This window comes from Gobius niger, assembly GCF_951799975.1.
Source record: "Gobius niger genome assembly, chromosome: 10".
NCBI classification, from domain to species: Eukaryota; Metazoa; Chordata; class Actinopteri; order Gobiiformes; family Gobiidae; genus Gobius; species Gobius niger.
Window position 1 is genome coordinate 24,855,966 of NC_136861.1, and position 26,719 is coordinate 24,882,684.

At 41.5% G+C, this 26,719-nt stretch overlaps 3 protein-coding genes across 5 annotated transcripts; 1 reads left to right on the forward strand and 2 right to left on the reverse strand.

The window, feature by feature from the left end:
- Positions 1 to 451: 451 nt before the first annotated feature.
- On the reverse strand, positions 452 to 4,933 carry LOC306969244 (volume-regulated anion channel subunit LRRC8D; the record flags this gene model as incomplete). Of its 2 annotated transcripts, none has more annotated exons than XM_079564843.1 (6): positions 4,777 to 4,933; positions 4,360 to 4,691; positions 2,892 to 3,437; positions 2,501 to 2,751; positions 1,884 to 2,276; positions 452 to 1,544 (listed from the first exon to the last, which is right to left on the reverse strand). In XM_079564843.1, exons 2-6 carry the CDS (start codon positions 4,678 to 4,680, stop codon positions 452 to 454), a joined length of 2,604 nt encoding a protein of 867 aa, XP_079420969.1. In that variant the 5' UTR covers positions 4,681 to 4,691; positions 4,777 to 4,933. The 2 variants fall into 2 exon arrangements, with proteins under 2 accessions (XP_079420969.1, XP_079420970.1); XM_079564844.1 differs by having other exon boundaries at positions 4,360 to 4,638; positions 4,777 to 4,839.
- Positions 4,934 to 11,246: 6,313 nt separating this feature from the next.
- LOC306968476 (uncharacterized protein) lies at positions 11,247 to 14,261 on the forward strand. Its single transcript, XM_079563851.1, has 4 exons — positions 11,247 to 11,426; positions 12,035 to 12,166; positions 12,738 to 12,903; positions 14,042 to 14,261. The coding sequence occupies exons 1-4, from the start codon at positions 11,277 to 11,279 to the stop codon at positions 14,236 to 14,238; spliced, it is 645 nt and encodes a 214-aa protein (XP_079419977.1). The 5' UTR covers positions 11,247 to 11,276; the 3' UTR covers positions 14,239 to 14,261.
- On the reverse strand, positions 12,796 to 26,473 carry engl (endoglin, like). Of its 2 annotated transcripts, XM_079563840.1 has the most exons (17): positions 26,344 to 26,473; positions 25,510 to 25,578; positions 24,717 to 24,886; positions 24,487 to 24,624; positions 24,218 to 24,392; positions 23,113 to 23,278; positions 22,733 to 22,874; positions 22,373 to 22,565; positions 21,110 to 21,261; positions 20,765 to 20,920; positions 19,179 to 19,262; positions 18,448 to 18,690; positions 17,956 to 18,381; positions 17,436 to 17,580; positions 17,256 to 17,357; positions 16,269 to 16,378; positions 12,796 to 12,870 (listed from the first exon to the last, which is right to left on the reverse strand). In XM_079563840.1, the coding sequence occupies exons 2-16, from the start codon at positions 25,571 to 25,573 to the stop codon at positions 16,272 to 16,274; spliced, it is 2,463 nt and encodes an 820-aa protein (XP_079419966.1). In that variant the 5' UTR covers positions 25,574 to 25,578; positions 26,344 to 26,473; the 3' UTR covers positions 12,796 to 12,870; positions 16,269 to 16,271. The 2 variants fall into 2 exon arrangements, with proteins under 2 accessions (XP_079419966.1, XP_079419965.1); XM_079563839.1 differs by lacking the exon at positions 12,796 to 12,870 and having other exon boundaries at positions 16,192 to 16,378.
- Between the last annotated feature and the right edge of the window lie 246 nt (positions 26,474 to 26,719).

The following is a 26,719-nucleotide window of genomic DNA, read 5'->3' on the forward strand; positions in this document are numbered from 1 at the left end:
ACAGGACACATTTTATTTTACTTTTTAGATGGGTATTATTGAAAAGTGTACCCACTGTTAACACTTTTCAACACTTTTTAACACTTCATACAGTAGTAGTATCAGTGTCAGTACTCAAGGCATATGCAGCCTTGCTTACTAACAATTAAACAAAGCAGGGCACGGTGGCGCTGCTCGAAGGTCCCGGGTTCGATTCCCACCTGGACGGGGCCTCTCTGTGTGGAGTTTGCATGTTCTCCCCGTGTCTGCGTAGGTTAGTGGTAGGTTATGAATAACATGTGCAATAGGTTAATCCTCCAGCCTGGTTCCACATCATGGAGATGGGTCCCCGAGTGCCGGCCCATGCTGGCAGCTCACTGCTCCTACAGGTCGTCCCATGCGACACTGAGGATGGGTCAAATGCAGAGAACCAATTTCTCTACAGAGATTAATACAGTATAACTTAACTTAATTAAATATCTGATTCCAGGGCTGAGTGGAAGCTCCACTGTGTTGGACAAAAGTATGGGAAAGTGTCAGACTTTGGTGGAGAGGAAGATTGACTGAGAAGGTCCCTGACTTGAGGAGGTAGAGAGAAGAAGAGCCAGTCTTCCACCAGCAGCCCCCCTCCATAGAGGCCGGAGCATTGGACCAGTTCACAGGGCAACTCCTCCAGACTGTTGCTGCGCAGGTCGAGTCTACATACCTGAGTCAAAGCCCCCACCTCCTTTGGCAAAGAGTGGAGGTAGTTATAAGATGCATTCAACTCACGCAACTTTAAACAACCACTGAAGAGCTCACTGGGAAGGCTCTCCAATCTGTTCCCACTGATATCCAGCTTTGTGAGCAACTGTAGCGTCCTCACCTCTACAGGCAGCTGCCTCAAAAGGTTACCAGACAGGATCAGTTTATGCAGGCCTTGCAGACTGAAGAGGGATGGGGAAAGGCTGTATAGCTGATTGTTGGATAGATCTAACACCTCCAGACTTTGGAGTAGACTGATGCAAGGTGGTATTGTTACAATATGGTTATAAGCAAGTCTAAGGTTTGAAAGATGGCGTAGTTGAGCCAGTCCAATAAGTTCTTCCAGAGATCTCAGCTTGTTGTGTTGCAAATCAAGAGAGTGCAGGTTACTGAGTGCTGTGAGTGCAGAGGGAAGGCGTTCCAGCTGACAGTCCTGCAAAAGCAGCTCTGTGAGACCAACCAAGCCCTTCAATCCTGTTTGAGCCAACAGCCTTGTGCCTTCGTTGTGGATCTCCAGCCTCACCAAACTGCCTACTAAGTCACATAGTTCTCCGGGAACACGCTGCAACATGCCCCGGATCACCAGCACACGCAGGTCATGGAGATGACGAAGACTTCCCAGAGGCCAGCTGCGGGCAACCACTCCCTCACTGTGGAGACGGCCGCTCAGGTGGAGCTGTCGGAGGCTCCGGAGTGAGAGCACCCACTCGGGGAGCTGTGAGGGCTGGGTAAAGGTAAGGTGAAGCACCTCCAGACGATCCTGTAGGATGCTCAGAGCATCAGGGGCTATAGCAGCTGAGCAGTGGTACAGGTGCAGCTCTCTGTGGACAACATGACATGTCTGTCAACATGACATCACTGCACTTATTAGCCAACAAACATGAAGAAATTACACTAAAACATGAATGAAAAGCAGATTATATCTACATGTAGTGTGTGAACCATCCAACTTAGTGTATTATAAAGGGCCCAGGTGTTTGAATGCAAAGAAATTGGTGCTGAATTATGGACTTACTTGTTTTCCACATAGTCTACACTACATGATAATAGCAAATCACGGTCATTGAGACATTCTGCTTAACAAATTATTATTATCTCCTTCCCGTCTTACTATGACACATCAGATCTTTCAGATACTAATGTTTGGTTGGTCTCATCACCTGAGAGAGGCCATGTTGGACAGCTGTCCAGAAAAGCGAGCGTCAGTGATGAACTCCAGTCTAAGCACATGAAGATGGCTGAGTTTGTACAGAGCTGGAGGAATCCTGGGCAGTGCCACCAGTGCCAGTCTAGAGCAGCCCTCTGTGTCCGCTGTGACCAGGTGCCGCAGCTGCTCCTCCCCCCAGCAACGCTCCAGGTCCTCCTCCCCCATGCCCTCCTCCCCTGGCCGGCTTTCACTCGGGGGGGATAGGAACACAGAGAGCCTTTCCACCAGCAGGGGGTCATACTGGTCCAGCATGTGAAGGAGAAAGGCCAGGTCGTTCCTCAGGTCTGGAACATCTTTCAAAGAGCTTACATCCTTCAATGAGTGGAAGGAGTACTGGCGCAGAGCACTGGGGAGGGGACACACATAAAACATAGTCATATTTCAAGTACCATCATTTAGAATACATTTGTCCTGTAATCACATTGCAGAGGAGGCCCCAAACCCAGCACAGATAGCAGCATTCTTTTGACAAACTATACCTATAGTTGTATGTATTATCTTCTTTACATTCTGATGGTTTGCCAGAAGGAGTGAAGTAACGGTTCCTCCTCATGAGTCCAACCTACTGACCTGTGTAAGATCCAGCCGAGTGTGTAGAGATTGAGAAGGCCATAGACTCCTAGCAGGCTCATGTAGGCCAGCAGCAGTTTACGCAGTAGAGAGGAAAGAACATGAACACACTGAAAGGAAGAGTAGCCCACCAGAGCCTGCTCCTCCACTTCACAGCTGTGGGTGAAGGAGAAGGAGCTCAGTAGAGGGATTGTGTAGCTTCCAATGAGCACAACCAACAACAGCTTGAACACAGTCTGAGCCAGGTACACCTAAAACACAACAGGGTTAATGACAGGTGATTGTTGAATTAGTTTGTATTTTAATGATAATTTATACCCACCTATACATACAATGTCACATGAACGCAACCTACAGTAATTACTGTCAGTGCATTCTTCTTTAATCTCACCTTGTATATAACTGAAGAGCTTTCACTGTGGGATCGAAATTTGTGGACTTTCTCAAACAGTGCCCTGGCCTGCTCCCCGTCGTTCTTATCTAGGCTAATGTCGTGTTGAGGGTCTTGTTCAAGTTCTGCCATGTTGGAAGGGGGCGTCTGAGTGCTCAAAAAACAGGTGGAGGGGCATGGTGATGGAGGAACGGTGGTCGAAATACTCTCTGCTCTTTTTAACAGTGGACTACCAGTGCCTGAGTCTATACTGACATGCCTTATAAAGTTCATAGAGGGGAGATATAACAAGGAATGTGGTGGAGCGTTCTGATTGGACACATTCTTGTCTTGGGCAGTCTCTTGCTGTGCAGTGTGGGACAGGACCTGGGATGTCCAGGGTGACTCGCAGCACTTGCTCAGGATGGTGAGGAAGTGCTCGATGCGGGCCGAGGTGTGGGGGAAGTGGAGCCAGAAGGAGCCACTGGCCACCAGGACCAGGGTCTGCATCAGAGCCATGTAGGGGAAGAAACGAGAGCAGAAGGGCAGAGCATCGTGGTAGCACACCTAGTAAAACAGATTATAACTTTACACAATATTCCAATTCATTGAAAATGTTTAATGTTTAAAGGCACACTGCGCAACATTTTGGACTATGCTATTGCCGTCAATACAAAACATGCTCCTAATGACAGAACACAACACAGAAAATGCTTTTACTGCAGTGGATAATCAAAGAATGGCTTTGAATGAGGACCTAACCTATTCAAATCTCAAATTCTGCTGACTTTAGTGAACATCTCCATGGAGACGAGCTGGAGACGTACCCATTCTTTTTCAATGATAAAAACATCTGTTATAAAATATATGGTTGTATTTCAGTTTTATTTATTGGATGAAAGTCTACACGGTGTTGCTTTAAGGTAACAAAATGTACATGGAAAAGCCTTGAGTACATTATGCACACGGCAATCATTGTTTCCTACAGTGTGCACAGTACTTAAAAAGTACTTAACATATTTATAGGTTTTCACAGTAACGTTTTAACCCACACCTCAACCGAGCACAATTTCACCAGTTTTTCGAGCGACAAAAATGAGACGAAAAAGAAGGATGAAAATGCAACTAAAAAGCCTCAAAAGAGCAACAAAAATGACAAAAACGCAAGTGTCAAAAAGTGATGAAAATGTGACAAAAAAACATTAAAAGAGGAATGAAAAAAAGTTTAGAAAAAGTGCCGACATAACCGCATCAATATGAGGGAATTTATACATTTTGTAGATTTGGGTAAAGCTGAAGTGGAGAAAATGCACTTGGTTAAGGCGGGGGGTAGGAGGTTAAAAGTACTAAACACATTTTATGTTTCATTAAAGGGATGGGCGAGAGAGAGGGCCACATGTTTCTGTGGCCTCCTTAACCAATCTTAGTCACAATCAATCTAAATCTGTATATTCGGCAAAATGCTCTGATATATCCAAAATCTCTGTACCTGGCTAATGTACACATACTGCTGATAAACCAGATGAGTGCGTCGCCCCTGTGGCTGGGAGGTGACGGATGGAGTAGGGGTTGCTGGTTGCTGCGATGTAATATGTCCCATGTTGTCTGTAGGGCTTCTGGTCGTGCTGGGAAGAGGATCCAGTGGAATGCACAGAAGCTTGTCCCGGGAAAGCTGCTCGGTGCAGGCCAGGACAGAGGTCATGAGCATCAGGACTCCCAGGTAATCCATGAAGACCTCCCACCAGGGCTTCAGCAACTTGCACTGGTCCTGGTGTTGGTTCAGTGGGGCCAGTTCAGACAGAGAAAACATGGCCTCCTCATCTTGTATATAATATCAAAAGTATTATAGCAAACAAGCAGACACTTTTTGAGTTGTACGTTAACTGCAGCACAGACATTTACCTACCGATGTTGACGATATTCCTTATTGAAGAACTGTCTCTTAATGTCGATTGATTTCCAAACAATCTTAGTTCCAGCACAGTCCGGTTCTGAGGTGGGGGAACTCACCCAACTCACTGCGACCTTATGCGCTGGGCTGCCACAATGCTCTCAGCGGTTGCCATGACATCCAACTATGTGAGGCTGAAAATCCCGCTTCACCCTTTGAGGCCTGCTTTGGAATCACTTAACTCCTTCAGAACTAATATGTACCATCAACGTCAAGATAATGGCATCCTGATAGTGAATATTTTAGAGCTCCTGTTCAAAGAATATTTAAAGAATATAAGACCTTTAAAAACACACACACAGAACGTATGTGTGTCATAACAGAGCGATCCATCTATATTGCATTGAAAGATTTCACAACATTGGTCTTTTTGTATTCATTATAACACTTTCTTTGTTAACCTCAAACCCCCACCTGAACCAAGCACATTTTCTCCAGTTTGGCTTTACCCAAATGTAAATGTTGCTTGAAAATAGCGTCAAAACAGCAACAAAAATGGTGAGATGAAAAGAGTGACCAAGAAATTGACAAAAATGTTTCATGAAAACGTGAAGAAAAAGATGAAAAGAGTCAGTTTGTCAGCATCAGAAACCCCACATTTTCACAGCAATTGACCAGAGGAGTCCCATTTAGGAAAAGTACCTTCAATCAGAACGCCTTTTCTGTAACTGCGGCCAAAGACTGGAACTCCATCCCAGCAAACATCAGAGAGCTGTCCACATGTACTGTTTAAAACACATCTGAAGAACTGGTTCATTACACAACAATCATGCAGTCATTAACCCCTGTCTGTATATGTATCATATGATTCTTTTATTGTTTGCACTGTTTTGTATTTGTATTTAACCTGTGTAGTGTAATGACTGTGTCCTACTTTGTATTTTATTGCACTGACTTTGAATGTTTTATTGTCTTAGGGAGACTATTTACATCTGTCCAGGGACTACGGATGAAAAATAGCCTTTTGGCTAATTCCGGTACATTTACAGAGATGTTGATTAATGTACAGTGTTCCTGTCAAATAAATAAATAAAATAAAATAAATAAATCAGTTTGGATGAGTTTAGTAGGTATTAGCTTTCAAATGAGGCGTTACACTGGCCTAGAGGCAGGGAACTTGAGCAAAGCTGAACTGGAGAAAATGCACCGGGTTAAGAGGTTGATTTTGGACAGTGCATAATGAACACACATCGGATTGTAGCCATGGGCTTAGTTGCACCCGTCGTCCCACACTCGCACTCTCAAACACACTCTCATTCCTGTTGTACATGTTTTTAGTGGTAGGGGAAACCGGAGTACCCGGAGGAAACCTACGCAGACACGGGAAAACATGCAAACTCCACACAAAAAGGCCCCGTCCAGGTGGGAATGGAACCTGGGACCTTCTGGCTGTGAAGCATGAGTGCTAACCGCTGTGCCACCGTGCTGCCCTTAATAACTGTTGTCCAATTGAAGGTATATCTTGCATAAAGAGCCAAGGCCGCCTCATTGGTTCAGTGGTGCAGCTACTTTCTATTGCATTTGTTTTATTGTTTGTTTTAAGATCTTATGTGCAGCATGTCGGATGTTTTATTTGTTTAAATGTGCTTTATATTTAGTGAAAAAAGGCTTAGGCATCTAGCTTGTGAGGATAATCAGCTGCCGTTGAACCTATCCAAAAGGTTTTGTGCATTCAAGAAAAATCTTTCCTAAAAAGAACAGGTGCGTCGACTGCATTCATGCCAAAAAAGCAATCTGGAGCAAAGAGTCAAACTGACAGTGAACCACACAAAACTGATCCAGTTTGCAGCTGGGAGCTTTTTCTGCTGTTGTGGCGAACGCAGTAGGCTGTTTTATATAACAACTTTACAATATTAAAAAGATATTCAGCGTCATAGCTCAAATGAGTCTTTTATGATTGCATCCCTTGTGCATGCTTAGCAGTGCGTGGTGACTTTCTAGAAGCATCATGTCTCAAAATCTGTAATTAGCCTCTGTTCCTGGCACATGCAACGCCCATGGCCTGAGTTGTGCCTGTGGCTTCACACCTCCACAGCGCCAACATACACAAACTGACCGCGTACATGAAGGAGTGATGTTGGGCGTGACCGCGTGATATGACGAGATTCACACATGCTAACACATAACCATGCTCTCAGCATATTTCTCAAAAGATGCACAAACGTATCTTCTTTTTTTTTGAGTCCTCGTGAGAACTTGAAGAACTGCTTAAATTCACACATTTCCAGTGAGAGTGTGGCTTCTGTATCATCAGGAGAAGCTAATTGAGATGAAACATGACTGACCAAATCAATGCAATAAAGGCAGCTAAAAACAATTTGGTGACATGAACCAAAGATGCTTTACAAACGTCTTCCCAACAAGCCTCTTTATTTTTTAGGGGACTTACAAGCCATTTTTAAAATTGTTATTATTTTGGTCAGCACAATGCAGTATATATACGTAGCAGTCCTTGATGAGGAGGTAGAACTCATCAAAAGCCATGCACAATGTACAAACCTTCTACCCCGGGCAGCGCTGTCATTGCGTGACTAGGTCTGTAATATCGTGTTGTTCTCACACCCTCTTACCTTTCGATAACCCCTGCCATGTCACTTCATTACTATCGTCAGAGCCGTGTGGGTGAATGCGACAGGTGACATCATCATATTATCTTCAGTTCAGATCAGGATGACTCTCAACCAAGTTAATCAGGATGGCGTCACATGGAAAATATCATAAAAGTTTCAATCTGTATTCAGATTGAGTGGAATGACTAAAAAAGATCCCTCCTCAAAGATTAGTTTCCTGTTCAGAAGGGCACAGGCCTTGCTTTGTAAAGCCTTTGACACAGAGCAGATTTGTGGCCATGTAGCTGCTACTGTTCCCACACGCTCTGTAAACGTAGGCTTCAGATGAACACAGAGTAAAGATACATCAACGGACCACTACCGTGAAGAAACAATCTTTTTTCTAAATAGTTTTGGCAAACCTTGAAGTTTAGTCCACAACACTAGCCCTACTCCTGATACTATAGTAAGTCATTTTATTGTTACAGGAAGTCCTGCTCTGCCACTGACCTCTCTGTCAGTCTTAACCATATCAGAAAGTTGCCACATGTGAAGTGATGAGCATGCTAGGTGGGTGGGGGTTATGTGGTGAAAGATGGGGAGAGAAACTTTTGGCCGTGAGAAAGTGGCACAGTTCAGAGCTGTCAAAGCCGAAACCTGTGGCTGCAAAGGGTTCAACCAGTGTCATGTTTTCAGTACAAGGTGCTAATAGAAAAAATATTTACTTCAGTGGTGCTAAACTCATTCTTGTTTTTCTGCAGTCAGGGCGTGAGTCGATTATTGTTCACATCAAAATATAATATATAAAATATGAGCACACTGCTAACCCTAAATTTCAACAAAACAATTGGCAACTTGATTAAGATGCAGTACAATAAGATGTGACAATTTATTATTTGTATTTCAGCATTTATAAGGCCAGAGCAGCATAACTAGTCAAAAACTTGAAAGGTCTTTGTGAGTCTATAATTTTTTTTGTTGTTGTGTCGGTTTAAAAACAATTCAACTAAATTATACTTTTCATCCTGAGTGCTAGTGATGATTTCATCGACTAAAATATTTAGTCAAAGTTATATTTTTGCCGACTAATTGAAAGTTTTTTTGGACTAAAACTATGACTAAAATATCCAGATATCTTTGTTTATATGACTAAATAAAAATGAAAAGAAGAGACTAAAATCATCCGAACTTCCAATGACAGTTTGAAAGAGCCTCAGATCATTTAAATTCTCTGCCAAAGGAGCAGCTCTGAGCTTTGTTCATGTGGGAGAAGCTCCATGAAGCCGAGGACCTCGAATAAATATGATGATAATACATATTATAAATGCAAAGTCGACTAAATTTGTCTTAAATTTAGTCGACTAAATGTACATGCATTTTTAGTCGATTAAAACTAGACAAAAATTGAAGAAACTTATTTGACTAAATCTCGACTAAAATTAAAGGACTAAAACAAGATTAAAATATGTTATCAGAATTAACACTGGATGGGACTTTACTCCTAGTGTCTTTCAAATGCCTTTATATAAATATCTTGTATTGTTTCCGAGAAGTGCAAATTGTTCATCTTAAGTTCCACACAAAGTGAACATCTACACAAAGCAACAGATAAACCTTTGGAGCTCCTCTCTTCACCAGCTCCTTTGTAACTTTCATGTTCCTAGAAAGGCAGCGCAGTACCACCATGTCGCGAACCAAACCCTCAGAATCAAACCCACCAAAGCCAGCCTGAGCTCCCCTCTCGTCTCAGCAGCGCTCCCCTCCGTCTGTGCCGCTGCAGCCCCTGGAGAGAGACACAAGCCCCCTGCCACATCAACCACACAGCTGCCAACTGTCTGCACATCCAGCAGCACCTTCAAATCACAAACATCAAAAATAATGACATCTTGTTGCATTTTGCAGCCTTTGCAATTTAATTTCAATGTGTCAGATTAGGATACGATCAACAGAAGAAAGTCTACATAGATTCTCATATATAGGCTTCATAGTAATCATAAATCTGCAGTGAAACAACTGTGCAACTGAGCAGTTACAGTAACATGAAACAGTATTTGGACTGAACAAGAAAACGTATCTTATCCTGTGGGTGCTGTTTCTGTATTAGTGATTTACAGAGGTGGTTAGTACCTTCTTGAAGTAACTGTAGTCGTTTTTTCATACAGTACTTTTTACTTCTACTTAATATTAAAATGAAGTATCTGTACTCTTGAGGAAAAAATATAGTATGTGTTTATTACATTCTTCACAATGATTTCTATTTATATGTTTGTTTCTCATAATTTATGTCACTACTGGACCCTAAATCAGACCTTTACTCTCTTACAGTTACTCAGTACTCAAAGGACTCAAGTAAAAGTACTATTTTACTTTTACTAATATTTGGGGCATTGCTTTACACTTCTACTTGAGTAAACGTATTTTAAAGTATTTTTACTCTTACGTCTTTGGAGGTTTGACACAATGCGGTTACATTTTATATCTTTGTTGTCAAAGTGGGAATAGAACAAAAGTCAAACAAAATCAAAAGCAAAATGGCAGCACTGTGAGATTTAGAGGCAAATCCCCTTCATCAGACTTTCCGTGCTCTGTGACCACCCACTGCACCACTAAAACGAAAGTGTGCGGCATGTGGCAGGTCTGATTTACAGAGAGATCAAATCACAAATGATCAGGGCGACCTGCGTTTGTTATTGTTAGTGTGCAGGATTTGACCAATTTATGGCTTTCTTCACATCCGTTTCTGCTTTGTCATCAGTTGATGGGTGTGAGAAAAGAGGTCGTCTCAGAGACTGAGAAATATTCATCTGCTACAAAGCATAAAGGTAGGCCACGTTTTAACATTTTTAACCTCCTAACCAAGTGCATTGTCTCCAGTTCAGCCAAATCTAAAATATTACAGCCTATAGGTAATGACTCATTTGAAAGCTAAGACCTACAAAACTCATCGAAACGGATCATTTTACTCACATTGTTGTCGTCACTTTTTTCATTGCTTTTTATTAGCATTTTTTTCAAATTTTTGCCACATTTTCATCAACATTTTGTCCTTTTTTTGTTGCTCTTTTGCTTTCCTCTGCATTTAACCCATCCCTTGACGCGACTGGTCGGACTTTTAGATCTGGTTAAAGCCAAACTGGAGAAAATGTGCTCAGTCCAGGCGGGGGTTAAGAGGTTAATCAGCTCCAGTGCAATAGTTTATTTAAACTGTCTGCAAGCTGTTTTCTATGATTGTATCAAAATGTAAAGAGCAACATGAGTTTTGTGCTTATCTGTGCTTGTTCCTAAGGGTAACTCTGAATCTTCCTGCAGGTGTGGGCTGTCTTTGAGAAGAAACCTCAAGCATAAAGCTTTGTAACTGAACAAACACAAACAGGTGCAGTTCTTCTTCTGACACTGAACAAGAACAAGTTTAGACTTGTGTCGTCTATAATGCCCCGATCTTTCCTGGTCAAGAGTAAGAGGCCTCATGAGGCGGGTCTGTGGAGGACAAGGTCCAAGGATAAGGAGGACACAAGTCACGGGACGTCAACACATAGAGCCAGTAAGTTTCACATGCAATCCCAGCGTTTTATTTTTAATTGAGAAAAGCAGTCAAAGAGTTACTGGAATATAAGGTTGAGACCAAGAGTTTATTTTAATGTATTCTTATATAATCTAAAGTCCAATATGTAACGCAAAATGTTACAAAAGACAGACATTGTTTATGAATTACAATATTCTATGTTTTGTTCAAGTTATTATTTTCTTAAAAGGTATTTTGACCATATTAATTTCAAAACAAAGGAGACCAGAGGAAATACTTAATATACACTGATATTTTAAATTGCATTACGTAAACATAATTGTGCTCACTTTTTAAATATCTATTCAGTGCCTCCAACAGCTTCTCAAACTAACTCAGAGAACATGATGGAGGGACGAGAAAGTTTGTCAGATGACAGGCAGCACCCGTCTGAGCGCGAGAAGGAGCTGGAGAGGCTGGTTTTCATGCTCCTGAGCCACACGTCCCACACCAGAACCCAGCCCCCGCTGAGCGAGTGCCCCCTCTGTCAAAAGGTACATTCAGTGTTCAGTGTAATGGTAATGTTGGTCATATTTTCAATCTCTGTGCTTCACAACCTAATAGGCCTATAAAGTTAATTTGAGAAGGGGGGTTGCAAATTAGCATAAATGATCATGTGCACATTTGTGTATTTTCTCTTTGGATATTATTTATGAAAATCCCATACAGTGCAAATGACAGACGTAGGTTGAGAATCCAAAATATTAACTCAAGTAAGATTAACAATATTTTTTAAATAAATAATTAAAAGAGGAAAAATATTAAATAAATGTTTTTCACCAACATTGATATTTGCAAAGAACATATGAAAACAACTTAAAAGAAAAAACATTCTGTTGGTGAAATTGCCCTAAGAAGCCTCAAAAAGTCACTGAAGTAAACGTAAATGAGAACTCTCCACCTCCTCTAACGTGTCTGAATTACCGGACGATATCACACACAAATATAGTTTATTATTGAAAACAAAACAAACAAACAAACAAACAAAACACTTCCTGTTGTGCTCTATTGTTCAACAAGTCAAATGTCTTTTCCATGATCTTTGTTTAAACTGTGTAAAACAGACCTGAACAACTGATCTGAACGTCTGTGAATCCTTCAGTCCGTTTCAGACGTGCTCATTTCAGCCGGTGGACTCCAGGCCCATCTCCTCCACAGCCTCTGTGCAGCCAGCCCACCCCCCACAGACCCGTTCACCTTCAGAGTATTAGAAAACTACGGGCTACGGGCGAAGGTACAACATCTAACAAATGATATCATCAAACCCCAATAAAGGGCAAGTCAGTCGATACTGAAGTATTCTTTGTTTAGTTTTATTGTTCTACGACGTTGATTAAAGTTGTTTACTGTTCAGTTGCATTAGCATTATGGTCAAGTCTACCTCATGTACACACATACAGAGAATTGAAGCCACGTTACTTTCAAACCATTGGTGCAAAATACTATATGTGTAGAGGAATATTAAAAGTACACATTGAGAACTGCAGAGGGAGGGAGGGGGAGACGTCAATTCTGCCTATTGCCCATGACACAAGAAAGGTCCAGCCTCTAGCCTGTGTGTAAATGTTTAAGAGTTAAAGGCCCTATACCTATAACTATTGTAATAATGGGATAGAAATTGGTGTTGTCCTTCCGTACTTTTTATCAGTTGGGAGAGTTAGGATCACAAATAACAATATCACATTTGCACACTCCCTCTTTCAACAAGGAGAGCATTTCAGTATCAGATTTAGTCTAATGACACAGGAATCATTAGAGGAAGAATAATATTGACCCTGCATTTGTGTTTGCCTCCGTCTGAGCAGGAGCGTCACTTTGGCTGTAAAGTGTGTGGGAAGGTGTTCAAGCGGTCGTCCACTCTGTCCACTCACCTGCTGATCCACTCCGACACCCGGCCCTACCCCTGCCAGTACTGCGGCAAGCGCTTCCACCAGAAATCTGACATGAAGAAGCACACGTTCATTCACACAGGTGCGCCTCAGCCTCTTTTGCTTTTCATTGAAGGATGTCCGTGCCCGGGACAGTAGATGTAAATTAGCCTCAGACTAACTCTGGTACAATGCATCAAATGGCAACATTTATGTTATAATTGTACATGGTCCCTTTTAAATAAATAAACTAAACTAAACTGAAATCCCATCAGTGGCCTACCTAATTTTATTGCTACATTATGTAGAAGAGAAATTTCACACCTCAATTATTAGCGGCAGGTGCGTAGGAGATGAGGGAAAATCCCAGCGTATATGAGCAAAAATAATAATACTTGCCCTGCCAACCTTGCAAAAATAGTTTATTAGGATTAGGTCAGCGGTTTCTGTTGTTGGCCTAATCTAAGTTGCCTGATCATTGCTACATATGTAAAAATAAAAAATAAAAAGATTTCAATGCCAATAAATCATATAATGACACAATAATGGGTTCAAATATAGACATTAGGTCCAAAGGATGAAATATGAGTTAGCAATATGCCTTAGCATAACGAAAGTGGGATTTTTTTTTTTTATTACGTATTCTAGTAGGGCACAAAAATCAAAAACAAATTTAGTTGTTCAATAGGATTTTGGTTGTGTTTATGTTTTAGACTATCAATACAACTCTATGGGACAGAAACAGTTTTTGAAAGAAATTTCCAAAAAGAAAATGTCCAAATGTTATTCCTGATCTTTATTTGACAGTGATTAGATTCACAAACCTGTCATATTGCTATGGCTGAAAGTCCTTTCTACAGGTCAACGTCACGCACATGTTTTTGAATATTGTTTCCACTTTTGGACACCGTTATGAGGAAATAATTTGGCCTAGTTTGTATGAGCTGGAAGAGAGGACTTTCAACTTTGTGACAGTTTTTGTTTCATGTGAAGACTAGAAATCTGCATTTTGACAGTTGCCACAGTTACCATAGTTATCGCCATTTCAGCTCTCAGTTTTAAACTATAGGCTCTTTAGGATGTTGTGATGTCACGTGAACACAACCTATTGATCATTTCTTCTTTCTCTTATCAGAGTCTAAGTTATAGTAAGCTTCCATTCCATGAGGGATTTTTTTCTGGGGTTCACACTACAAACCCAGCGTGGCACTTCTTATAACGCGCCCCTTGTGGTTCTCCAGGTGAGAAGCCACACGTGTGCAAAGTGTGCGGTAAAGGATTCAGCCAGAGCTCCAACCTCATCACCCACAGTCGAAAACACGGCAGCTACCGGCCCTTCCACTGCCCCCACTGTCAGCTCAGCTTCCAGCGCAGAGTGGACCTACAGCGCCACCAGCAGATGCACTGTGGCTACAGCACCTTGTACACTCCAAAGTGACTGCAACAACACGAACACGGGACAGTTGGACATGCACTGTGTTGTAAATAACCCTCCAAATGTGTGTCTTTTTTACATTAACCAAAGAAAATGGCCCCCTATAATGACTGAAAGTAATGACACCTTATCGTTATCGTATTATCGTAGTGGGCTTCCAGCTGTGATAATCCAAAGTAAACTATTCACAGCATGCACCTAGACCAGTGTGTTTTTACAGTGGCAGGATTAGAAACTGTACTTTTTTTTATACAGTGAAGCCAATGTTGAGATGTAAATATGTAAATCTGTGAACTGAATCGTGGTAGGTTCATGTGAAAAGAGTGAACTAAATAATCCTAATCATCTATATTATGGGTAAGGACAAAACATGATGTGTCTTTGGCCTTATTATATCTGGTAATGTGACCTGTAAAGTATGAAAATAAAGTTTTGAATGCTCAACAGGAACTAATATGGACATCTTTGTTAAAACTTCCACACCATCTTCAACGTCACATGTCAACAAACAAATAAACTAATTATAAAACTGTAAAAAACAAAAAAAACCCACACATGTTCATTCAGTGTTTACTACGTACATAAGAAGAGTAGCAATAATCTTACATCACATTTATTAACAACACATTTACAAGCAATGTACCATAAGTTAAACTTTTGACACACATAAACCTCATTCTACAAAATGGCTTCTTTTCCCAGAGACTGACAAATTGACTCGTGTGCATAACTTCCTGTTTCGATCCAGCACACCAAAATAAAAGCACCATCTTATTCCTTAGTTCAGCAGTTCATGAGTTCAAATTTCTTTCTGCCTAACTATTAACAGACAAAACACGTATTATATTCTTGTACTGTTGCAAGTACCTGCTGAACTAATCAATGAGACGAGCTGTGTGCTTTTATTTTGGCGTGCTGGATCGAAACAGGAAATCACTTCTTGGGCGGCGTTTTTATGATGTGTTATGCACAGAGTCAATAGTTTGAAGCTCTATAACTATTACAAACTACAGATTGTTTTGCAGTGTCATTGTATATACAGCTTCAAACAAGAGCAAGAGTCATTTTGAATCTTAAGTGCTGCTGCAAGCTACTGAAGTGGTTTGTCTAATCTACAAAATGTACAAAATAATGACGAGCAAATTGACAAACAGTGGCGCCTGTCCCGTTAGCTGTGTCCCGTTAGCTGTGTCCCGCTTGTGTCCCGCTGCTCTTATTCTCAGATTTGAGGAGGAAACCTTGAGGACACGATAAGAATGAAAACAGTTCAGTTAGATAGAGTATGCGCAGGTGCTAATGCAAGTACATTTTCTGGGACTGGCATTTCTCCAAACCACCAGAGTTTATTTTCAATACACTGCTTCAGAAAAGTGTGTCAGAGTGTGATATCCAGCTGAACTAACTGCCAAGGTAAAGCGCACACTATGGCAAATGTCTTCATAGTGGAATTATTGCCTTTTTTTTTTTTACATCAAGAGAGATGAAATTATCCTCTTAAACCCCACTGGAACCAAGCACATTTTCTCCAGTTCAGTTTTACCCAAATCTAAAAGCTTCTCCACTGGAGCTTACAGCCTATGGGCCAGGGTAACGCCTCATTTGAAAGCTAAGACCTACAAAACTCATCTAAGATCGCATTTTGTCACGTTTTTGTTGCTTTTTCATCACCTTTTGGTCGTCTGTTTTGTAGGGTTTTGTTGCTCTTTTGCTGCATTTTTTATGCCATTTTTGTTGACTTTTTGCTGACTTTTTGCTGTTTTTTCATCACTTTTTCGTAATATGTTTTGTTGCATCTTTTACGTCTCGTTTTTGTCGCTATTTTGACACTTTTTTCTAGCAGCTTTTAGATCTGGGTAAAATTAGGTAATGTGCTCGGTTAATGAGGTTAATGTGCTTCCTAAAAAATCGTGTTTTCTGGCTTTCAAAGACTGTAGTGTCATTCTTCAATCAAATCATGACTGAGATTTTTTCCAATATCGCCATCAGATGTTCAACTCATTTCTGACTCTACTTGGGTCAGACAGAGCACTCACGTTTTACACAGAGCTATTGGACTGGATGGAGAGAGACGAAGGATTCAGGAAACTGTGACCTCCCAGTGTGCCGTCTGTCTGACCTTCTCTCAGTGGTGTGTGATATGGACCTGCACATGCACATGAAACACATGTATATTCAAAACCATATCAGAATTAGTGGATTTACAAAAGTGCAGCAATGGGTTGTATTAAGATTGCAGCTGTCGGTTCAGAAAGATATTTCATTATTTCCATTTTTAGCAATCTGACGCTAAAATCAAATACATTTCTTAAATATGAGCAAGCGTTCGACACAGACTGTCTTACTTGAATACATTAAAGGGATATTTCAGGATTTTTGACATAGAGTGTTGTTGATTTTTGGAGATAATTTTATTCATGCAGTCCTTATATTTGAAGAGTTTAGTTGTGATAGGCTAGTGCTAGGCTAGTACATGTCTATGGTAACTAGTAGCCTGCATTAAAAACAGTCTGACCCAAGCACAGTGCACCTGAGGCAAATCACTTATAACACCAGACTACTGATATAAACGTCTGTGGTGACTGAATAATGTTTTAAATGTAACCATTTTGCATTTAAAAGAACTTATATTTGAGCAGCATCAGCTTCCTGGTTGTAGCTACGCAGCAGCGGAGTGATCTGCTCGGTTACCGGATCTGCAGTAGTTTGTTTACCTGCGGCCGGCATTACTACATGTGGAATTCACAAAGGAGTTTTCTACAAATCAACATTTGGAGGACTACCCGATGATTTGAGGTTTTTAATGCGGGCTACTAGCTACCATAGACATGTGCTAGCCTAGCACTAGCCTAGCACCACTAAACTCTTCAAATACAAGGATTAATTATTAGGATGCATAAATAAATAAAAATATCTCCAGAAATCAATAATACTCTGGATAACTAGGATATGAGGCCCTATGTCAAAAATCCTGAAATATCCCTTTATATGATAAATATCTGAACCTACTGTAGGGTCCTCACCTGTGTGGCTATAGATGTACCAGAGTCCTCCCATCAGACCGATGCCCATCACAAAGGCTGCGAACACGATGGCCAAGAGAGGTCCTATCTGCACCACAGAGCCTGCACGTGCAGCACACATCAGCAACAGTCACTTCAACAAAAGTGTAAACTAGTGAAACAACACAGAAATGCACTCACTCGTGGGGTCTGGGTCTGGGCTGCTCACAGGGGACACACTCAGCCTCTTAAATCTTTGTCCAGAAGGGGGCGACCTCAGTTTGGTAGCCAGAGAGCTGATAGGCCGGGTGACCACCATGGGCCTGGACAGGTTTCGAATCTCACACTGAAATGGATGTACAAATTCATATATATAAACGTTATATATAACAAGACTATACTGGTCTAAATTAAGGTCTAAATGAGAAAGACAAAAGCATGAATGAAATGACTCAAAATTAAGCAAAAATGATTACTGTATTATTTATTATTTTTCAATCAATTTCAAGTAGGTAACTAACACATTTAAAATTCCCTGCTTTAGGTGTAGAGTTAATGTAATTGAGACAAATGATATGGTTTTGAAAATGCAGAATTCGAGATGCAGTATGTTGTAGCAAATACAAGCAAGATAATTGATACTTACAACAAAAATAACATACTCACCACGCACTACAAATTGAGAGGCTACATATTAGTGTGTTATTAATGGAGCACATACCTGTTGTGTATCTGCGGTGAACACCAGAGGAGGGATCTGTGTCCCGCTGTGACAGTTCCTCTTCAGGCCACGGGACACGCCTGTTGTCCTGTTGGAGCCACACAGCAGCAGGCTGCAGTGGAGAAACTGCATGGACTCATTATAGAGCGCTCTCATGATGAAACTGAACCGCAGCGCCTGCTCCTCTGCATCCACAGTGCTCTTCTGTGTCCGCCCTGCCTCCCTTTTCCCAGCTCTGCGCTCATCCTCATCAAAACTACTGTCTTTTTTCAGATGTTTCATTATTGGGTTGACAATAAGCGAGTCGTCCGAAGAGCAGCCGTCCCAGATGACGCTCCAATATGGGGACTTTTTAGGATCCGACTGAGGTGAAATGATACACGACTTTACCTCAATCACATCGACCAAGGGTCCTTTGGCTGCAATCTGTGAAATACAAACAAGATAATAGAATACCAAACTGATGCTCTCACAGCACTTATGTATACAGACCTCAGTGTAAACCCGATGCTCTGCAGTGATCACGCACGGGCCGATTCTTCTTTCCGCAAATGTGTCGGACACAAACAGTCTCATGGCAAGCTCAGGACCCGGCCTGTGTCTGCGTAAGGGCTGTATCATTTGATCTTCAACATCTGAGCCCCCAGGACCCCAGGGAACCATGACCGGAGGAGGGCTCTCATCATCAAGGTAGCCATCAGGGGAACGAACAGGAGCTGGGGCCAAACAGGTAAACTGAGGGAAATACACATTTTAAATGTGCAGGCATGGTCCATTGTATCAGAGGTTTTACAAGCTTTCATCTGGACTAGAGAGGTCGGAAACAAGAAACAGAAATGAACCTTGAGATTCAACCTGCCTCATATTTAGGAAAGCCTACACATACCCACATGAAAACAACAAAGACAAAAGTGTCCACAGAGACAAATTATATGCTGGTATCACACTTATCCAGCCACTTCAAAATGATAATGATTCAGAATATTAAATGGTGCAACATCTTCTACTAAAAAAAAAACCTTGACCAGATAACTGCAATGATCAGTAGGAAAGAAGTAAGTCATATAAGCCATGGGAGAACATTAGAATAAAAGTACAAGACAAAAAAATAGTGGTTAGTAATTGATTTAGTTGCATTCAATATACATTAGTGTAGTCCAGTGATGTAGACGGGTAGCATCAATATACAATCATCAGTGTTTGGGATAATCAAAGTCACTCACGCTGATGCTCAGAGGGGCTCTGGACTTCCGCTCAGTCTCATTTAAATCCAGAATCACCTGAGGCTTGTCTTTCCACAAGAAAACCTTGACATATTGAAGAAGAATTAAATTGTTAAATGTTTGGTATTGCTTTAATTTTAATTTAATTTACTGCATTTACAGACCAACAGAAGGTTTTGTCATCATTGTAGTGTGCTATAGACTGGTGCTATGTGATTGAAAAAAGCATAATACCCCCTCTTTAGAGGCATGAGCATTAGTAATCTGTTTAGGATTACAGGATAGGGTTATGGATAGGGTAATAGGTCTATAACATGTTAGTTAATAATAGTATAATGAGCAGCTTATTAATATCTGTACAAGCATATTATTAATGGCCTTTGAATTACTAATGCTTATTGATACACTTAACAAGCACCTCTTAAAGTGTTTCCAAATATTATTTTGAAAAACACAGCCACATGCTTCAAAAGTCAACAAGCGCCTCATCTGTGTTGTACTCTGTATTTGTGCTCTGTGTTTTAAGACATTTTTACCGCCCACTGTGCTCCTCTCTCGACTCACTGAAATTACTGTCAATCCTCGCAGCGTCCAATTTTCCTGCTCATTTATTTGCCTCGCTACAGCTTTCCATTTTAGACAGAAATGAAGAGCTGTTCTGGTTAAGATGACCTGGGTCAGGTGAGTTACCTGGTACATCTCCTAAATGAGTATGGCTGCAAGCCAGTAGACGTGATGTTTAGCAAAGCCCAGTGTAAATCAGTACCAATGCTGTTTCACTGGGATCAATAGGCATCACACTCGGCAGAGCTATCAGTGCAGGAGCTGACGTTTTAGACTTTACAGTAAAATGGTGCACTCTGTGCATTATGTTTGTATCCCATACCCTGGTGAACATTTAATTCATTACAACCAAGGTCAAAATGTATTGCCCTGCCCTTCACTTAATGAGATTTTGTATTTCTGTTAAAGGGGTGGAATAGCTGCTCAGAGGAGCTCAAATTACATCTCTCACTTAAATAGAATGTTTTTTTTTTTTTTTAAATGCGTCAAATACATGAGCACACATGCTGTAAGTTGATGGTAAATGCATTAGCTTCAGCATATACCTTTGTGGTCAGTTTGCATAAGTTATGATGAAGAAGTATATTTCATGGAGTGTAAATATTTGTACATACTTCTTGAAAAAAGGTTTAAGGTAACTTCATTAATACATGTAGGTAGAATTGGCTTGTGTTGAGAGTTGGTGTGCAATTCAATTACATTTTATAAACCAAACTGATCTCTAATAATAGGCTTTTACTGATTTGAGTCTCTGGCTTCTCTTCTTTCTATATCAACTATTTTCAGAGACCCTCTGAGTGCTTAAATTTACCTGAAACATACATGAAACGCACAGTCCATTGAGATACTGTATTTGGCTATATATAACAAAACAATCCTGTATTGACTTCTGTTGCAGCTACCTCTTCATTGTATTCAATTTGAACAATCTTTTTAGTTAATCTGAAAGTATGTTTTGAGAATTCAAGAGGAGAGGACAATGCCATAGTAGGCAACAAAATCCCATATTAGCATGTTCTGACCGTGTTTTTGTACTGCACCCCTCCTGAGTGCCCCAGGAGGACTCCCTCTGTCTGACAGGAAATGACCGGGAACACCAACAGGAAATGGCTCCCGTTGGATTGGGCCTGGCATGTAGGGTCTCTCAATGTTACTGTCGCTACGGGTACGGATGAGCTCTGGGAGAGAGTAACACAAATACAGAGCAACTTCACACAAAAAGAATAGTGTTTTAAAAATATGATCAAACTGAGCCGTGGCCCAAATGTATCAATATGCTATTCTGAATAGATGTGACTAATAAACAATGTAAATACATCGTCTACATAAACACATCTGCGTCTGATCAGTAACAGAGGTATGCAGACCTGCAGGACGCTCTGGTCCACTGTCACCCTCAGCCGTCCGTCTTTACACTGCACTGAGATACTCTGTCCATCAGCTGCTGCAGCGTCACTGAGCCAGTGCCGGAGTCTCTGCTCCTCTGCCCACTGAGGCCTCCCTCCCTGGTGAGACACCTCTGTGGACAGACACTTTTCACTTTTTTTAAATTCATTTTTGTTTGGGCAGAGTTGCTGAAAACAGTGACGTAAATTGGAGTTCCATTACTTTAAAGCCACACCGTGTAACATTTGATCCAATCCAATAAATACAATATAAAATAAAAGCATTTATGGAGATGTCGACTGAAGGCAGCCAAAAATGAGATTTAAATAAGTTAGGTCCTTGCTAGTCATTAGGAGCATGTTTTAAATTGGCAACAGTATATGCGGACTGTGCCTTAAAGGAATAGGCCACCGTTTTTACATACTGAGATATGTTCTTACCTCACTTTAGCCGAGGTAATATATCCCCGTCTGGTCTTTGTCCGTGCGCTCTGTCACGCAAACGGAGCACATACGCAGCCTCTCCCACATGTCATATAGCTCCAAAAAAGTTCACGATAGAAGCTACCAAGCTCTTCCACGTGTTCCCTATTTAAATAAAGTTACGTGAAGTGTTTTCATGCGAAGTATATTTACACAGAAATGTCCGCGCAGTAACTCCTAAAGGTTATTGACGGAAGTGAGCGGGGGAAGTCTTTAGGAGTTACTGCGCGGACGTTTCTGTGTAAATATACTTCGCATGAAAACACTTCACGTAACTTTATTTAAATAGGGAACACGTGGAAGAGCTTGGTAGCTTCTATCGTGAGCTTTTTTGGAGCTATATGACATGTGGGAGAGGCTGCGTATGTGCTCCGTTTGCGTGACAGAGCGCACGGACAAAGACCAGACGGGGATATATTAACTCGACTAAGGTTAGGTAAGAACATGTCTTAGTATGTAAAAACGGTGGCCTATTCCTTTAATACAATTTGACTCAAGTATAAGTACAAACTACAGATCCGAATAAAAAAGCAAAGTATTTCTTTATGTTGCTGAGTACTGGATAACAGAGCGTAAAAGTGTGATTAATGTTTAGTTTTTTTTTTAATTGGTTTATCTGGTCTGGACAGTGCATGTTAATGAACACGCCACACCGGATTGTAGCCATGGTAACGGTAATGGTAATGTATGACAGCTGCATTACGAGTTCTCAATAGCGCGATGTGTGTGACTTTTGATATGAGAAGAGAGACAGTCGCCGACCTGTCTTGGACTGTGTGAGGTGAATCCTAAATCGATTGGCCAGGTCGGCCTCGGTGTAGGAGGTGACAGTGGAGTAGCCTCTGTCCCGGGTCCAGAGCAGCAGGTCCGACTCAGTGGACAGGTCAGAGGTCAGTCGGCTGGACACCGTCAGGTTTGGCTCAGGGGGAAAGGGAGGGGCCACACTGTTTGAAGACTGAGGGAATCAAAACGCAGAAGTTAGTTTAAATCTGAGTCAAAAATATATTGGATAAAAGTAGAGATTTCACTTCAATTTTGAAACTTGAATGTTACTAAATCTTATGTGTTGTCATGTTTTTCAGGACTGTGTAGTTGGTGTCTGTAGTAGAATGTAGAGCTTACATAAATATTCACGCGGCCTTGAATCCCTCTCGCCACGATGGCCCAGTTGACAGGCACAGAGCTGCTGAGGATGAGGACAATCTCATGAACCCTGGACTTTACAGAAGGAATGAGAGAGACTTCCACCTCCACCTGCAGAGAGCTGGGAATGCCACAAAGGACAATGTTTTAATTACCATTTATGTCTGTTCATATCGATATATCTACAATGGGTTCAGGAAGTAAACATACCCTTGAATAATCTACACACTGTCTTAAATATACTGTACTTTTCTGCATCGTGGGCAGAAAAAACACAAAAACAACTCATTGATGGCAATGCGATGATGAGATCAGGTCAGAAAACTTTCTGAACCCACTGTAGGGGAGTTTTGTCTCACCCACAGAGGCCTGAACCGGCAGAATGGAGTTTAATGACGTGCACCTCTACAGCCCCTGCAGTCGTGAGTGAGCAGCCCTGTACTTCCTGTGGCTGCAGGTCAGAGGTCATGTAGTTGTGAGAGAGGAACACTGGCTGCAGCTGGCAGTGCGTGGTCTGGTTCTGATCTGAAAAAGCGGCGATACAATTGAATCGAGTTATAACCTGAGAACGTTCAGATCCAATCCACTGTGTGCAGCCCGAATCAGAGGCACACAATTCTTATCAAAGGTGAGTAGTCATATATAAGTTCTTACAGTTCAATGGTCTTACAGCTTGTGGGGCGAAGCTGTTTGTTGGCCCTGCTTCTAAAGCGTTGGTACCAGAGGCAGCAGTTGAAACAGAGTGTGAAGCGTATCTTACAATTTCCCAATCCCTATTCATACACCTGCTCCAGAATGAGATGTCAATTACCCGGTCACTCACTCATTGCAGGGCCTTTTGTTCTGCCACTGTGCAGACGTGTCTATACAGTAGGTAATAAACGCTCTCCACCATCTTGTGGAAGGATCAGAGGATGTTGGTGGGCAATGAGGCCTGCGTCAGCTTCCTCTCAAAGTAAAATCTCTGTTGCTTTTTGCTTAGCTTAAGTCCCCAGAGATCTGTGCTCCAAGGAGTCTGATTTTGTCCACCCTCTATACTTGGGCAGCACCGGCACTGCTGAGAGGCGCCTGCTCTTGTGGAGAAATTCTGAAATCCACAATCAGTTCCTTTGTTTTGTCAACATTGAGCAACTGATTGTGTTCCCTCCACCAGCCGTCCACATGTGTCACCTCTTCCCTATACATTGATGTTGTGGTTAATATGCCATTGACTTCTATGCAACAGAAAACATGTTGATAATCTCCATCATAGTAACCTTGCGTCTTCTGTCAAAAACCATCACAACACGTGTCGTGGAGGTCAAACTGTTGATTATTAGCTTTAATCACAGTTGAATTCAAGGGAATGTGGATGAAACATGTATATAGTCAGACCTTGCAGCTGAAGCGCACATTCCGATCTGTCCTTAGGCTGTTTATCTCGATACAGTCGAGAGTATCTGTGGAATTAAAATCTTCCCTCACCTTGTCCCAGTTTGATATAGACGCGATTGCTGTGTGCGGTGTGTGTCAGGGAAGAGATGTTTCCGTGGTGCCTCAGAGCCCAGCGGTGAAGAGCCCGGGGTCGAAAGGGCAGTGAATTTATCGTCTGGACCTGCACTTCCAGCGAGTCTGAATGCACTCTGGACTGAGACCACACCTGCAAAATAAGACAGTTTATTCAGATTGAAAATATCTAGAGTATCTGAGGTGGTGTGACAAAATTACTTTAACACAAAGAAACATCCTCTGACCTGCACCATAACTGTGAGTTGAGGAGGCAGCCTGTCCCCCTCTAAGTACCAGGACACGGGCTGTTTGGAGCTGAGCAGAAGATGGATCGCTCGGAGAGGTCCGGGAGTGAGAGACAGGGGCGTCAGCAGCACCGTCACCTGATCATGCACAAAACAGAGATATCAAAATCATTAGCATTTACAATCAACACATTCCAGCAGCCCTTGTTATGAAGTCAAAGGGCGATTACTTGGTTTTCAGGGCTGTTTGATGCTCGCCCCACACCAATCACGTGCGTTTCTTTAGGCCCATTTTCTCTAGCGGAGCAGCCGGGACCAGCCTCAAAACGCTCAAGCAGACCTTGGACTGGGTGTGAGCGCTGCGCCGGCTCTACTGTACATCGGGCTCCCTCCATCTGAGCTGTGAAGAGACACAATGTCATCTCCAGATAGAAGCAAGACATAGTTACATGTGTGCCAGCAGCAGCATGAAAAGACAGTGTTCTGGAAGTTATTTGTGAGATGAAAATGCATTGATGCCTCGAAGTGATTGAAAGCAGGCAACAACAAAAAAATGGTACTTTGTGTTTTTGTAAGCAAAATGTTTTCTTTTTTGGTCAACATTAAACTTCTCCAAAAGAATATCATAGTGATGTGCTAAAACTAGGGCTGGAAAACCATATTGAATATAATGGTATTTACAAAACCGTTTCAACACAACAGTATGTTCCATTAAACACATTTTTTAGGCAACTTGTTTGTTTCTTTTCAGCAAATTGAGTCAAACCCAGACTTGAAAAATATAAAATTAGAACCAAACAAGGGTAAAATGAAAGCAAAGTTCAAAAATTACGACTAAAACAAAACTTTTGGACAATTTGAAGTTACGATGCGTTTTTGTTTTAGGCTGCATTTGCAGAAACCTCAGTGATTCTGCAAAACAGTGTTGCTTCATGGATGTTGCATCACCGAATATTGTGATGGCACATGTCCTCTGAGTCGCACAATGAGAAACAATCATAACACAGTAATTAATATTCTTACCAACTATTCTCCCAGTGATGGCAAAGAGAAGAATCCATCCATCCAGGGAGAGTGGAGACATCATTGAATCTGTTTATGAACAGTAACACTTTAGTTTAGATGTTTGTTTTTTCTACATAAACGTAATGTGAGTAGGTTAGTCATGACAAAGGTTCATTCATAAATATATAATTTAATAGTGGATTGTTCTGGCGTTGGTGTTGGTAGTTGGGGACAAACTACATAGATTTGTTTTTAATACAATGGCATGCACACACCTCACTCAGAGGGGCTGCAGCAGTAAACTGGAGATGAGTATCATGCTCAATTCAACTGAACTTAATATTATCTCATCAAACAAACAAACAAACAAACAAACAAACAAACATGAGAAAACTGCACTTATTAAGCACAGATGTAAGCATGCTTTTTACCAGGAGAAAGCAGGAATAGAAGTGTTTCATTTCAAATAGGATTTGACCAACTCATCTGCGACCCAAAAATGTGTGGGTCTCAATTAGGATATATTTTCCAACTTCTTTTTACACATAGCATACGTGTGTAAAAGTAGCTTTGGTTTGTTTCCAGGTGGATATAAGGAATTGAAAGTAGCTAAAATAAAATAAATATAAGCAAACCGACAGCAATTTAACTTGCAAAGAGATGAACTCGGTTGTCCAATATGTCAATTAAGTAGCTTGTGCTCATTGCAAAAAAACAAAAGTTGTAAAAGTAAAAATTGGAGCTTTTTTTTAGATCTCCATTCACAATCTAAATGTTGCATTTGACACAAAAATATGTGGTATGTTTTTTTTCTTGCTTGTTAAAGTTAGTGAAAGAAAGCATGAGACTCACCTGCAGCTGTGGGTCACGCGCGAGAGCACTGCCGCGGCTCCAGCTGGAGCTTCACTGGACTAAAACACACCGCCCCCCTGCACCACCCCCACTCACACCGTGACGAACCAAAACAGTCCTCTGATCCATTTACATTATTATTTACCAAGGAAACGTAACTGTCCCTCAGTGCCTCAGTGTGTCGTTTGAAGCTCAGAAAGGGCAGTGGGAGGGACAACGGGATGGGGTGACACTGGGGCGAGAGAAGCCGGGGACACGAAGAAAAGATACGTAGACCCACAGCTTCAGGGGGAGGGTTCTGAGAAACGGGTCGAAAACACACTTTTTTCAGATTTTTAAATGCAATAAAATCACAAACAATTTCAACAAAGTTGAA

What these genes read in the sequence shown, in the direction of transcription:
- engl (XM_079563840.1), bottom strand. Translation starts at nt 25,573, where the DNA reads ATGATGTCTCCACTCTCCCTGGATGGATGGATTCTTCTCTTTGCCATC. An exon ending in AAGGCCGCGTGAATATTTAT is followed by an intron (nt 22,566 to 22,732) that starts GTAAGCTCTACA and finishes TGATTCCCTCAG; the next exon opens with TCTTCAAACAGTGTGGCCCC. An exon ending in GTACATCTATAGCCACACAG is followed by an intron (nt 16,379 to 17,255) that starts GTGAGGACCCTA and finishes GTGCATGTGCAG; the next exon opens with GTCCATATCACACACCACTG.
- LOC306968476 (XM_079563851.1), top strand. Translation starts at nt 11,277, where the DNA reads ATGATGGAGGGACGAGAAAGTTTGTCAGATGACAGGCAGCACCCGTCT. An exon ending in AGTGCCCCCTCTGTCAAAAG is followed by an intron (nt 11,427 to 12,034) that starts GTACATTCAGTG and finishes TGAATCCTTCAG; the next exon opens with TCCGTTTCAGACGTGCTCAT. An exon ending in GCACACGTTCATTCACACAG is followed by an intron (nt 12,904 to 14,041) that starts GTGCGCCTCAGC and finishes GTGGTTCTCCAG; the next exon opens with GTGAGAAGCCACACGTGTGC.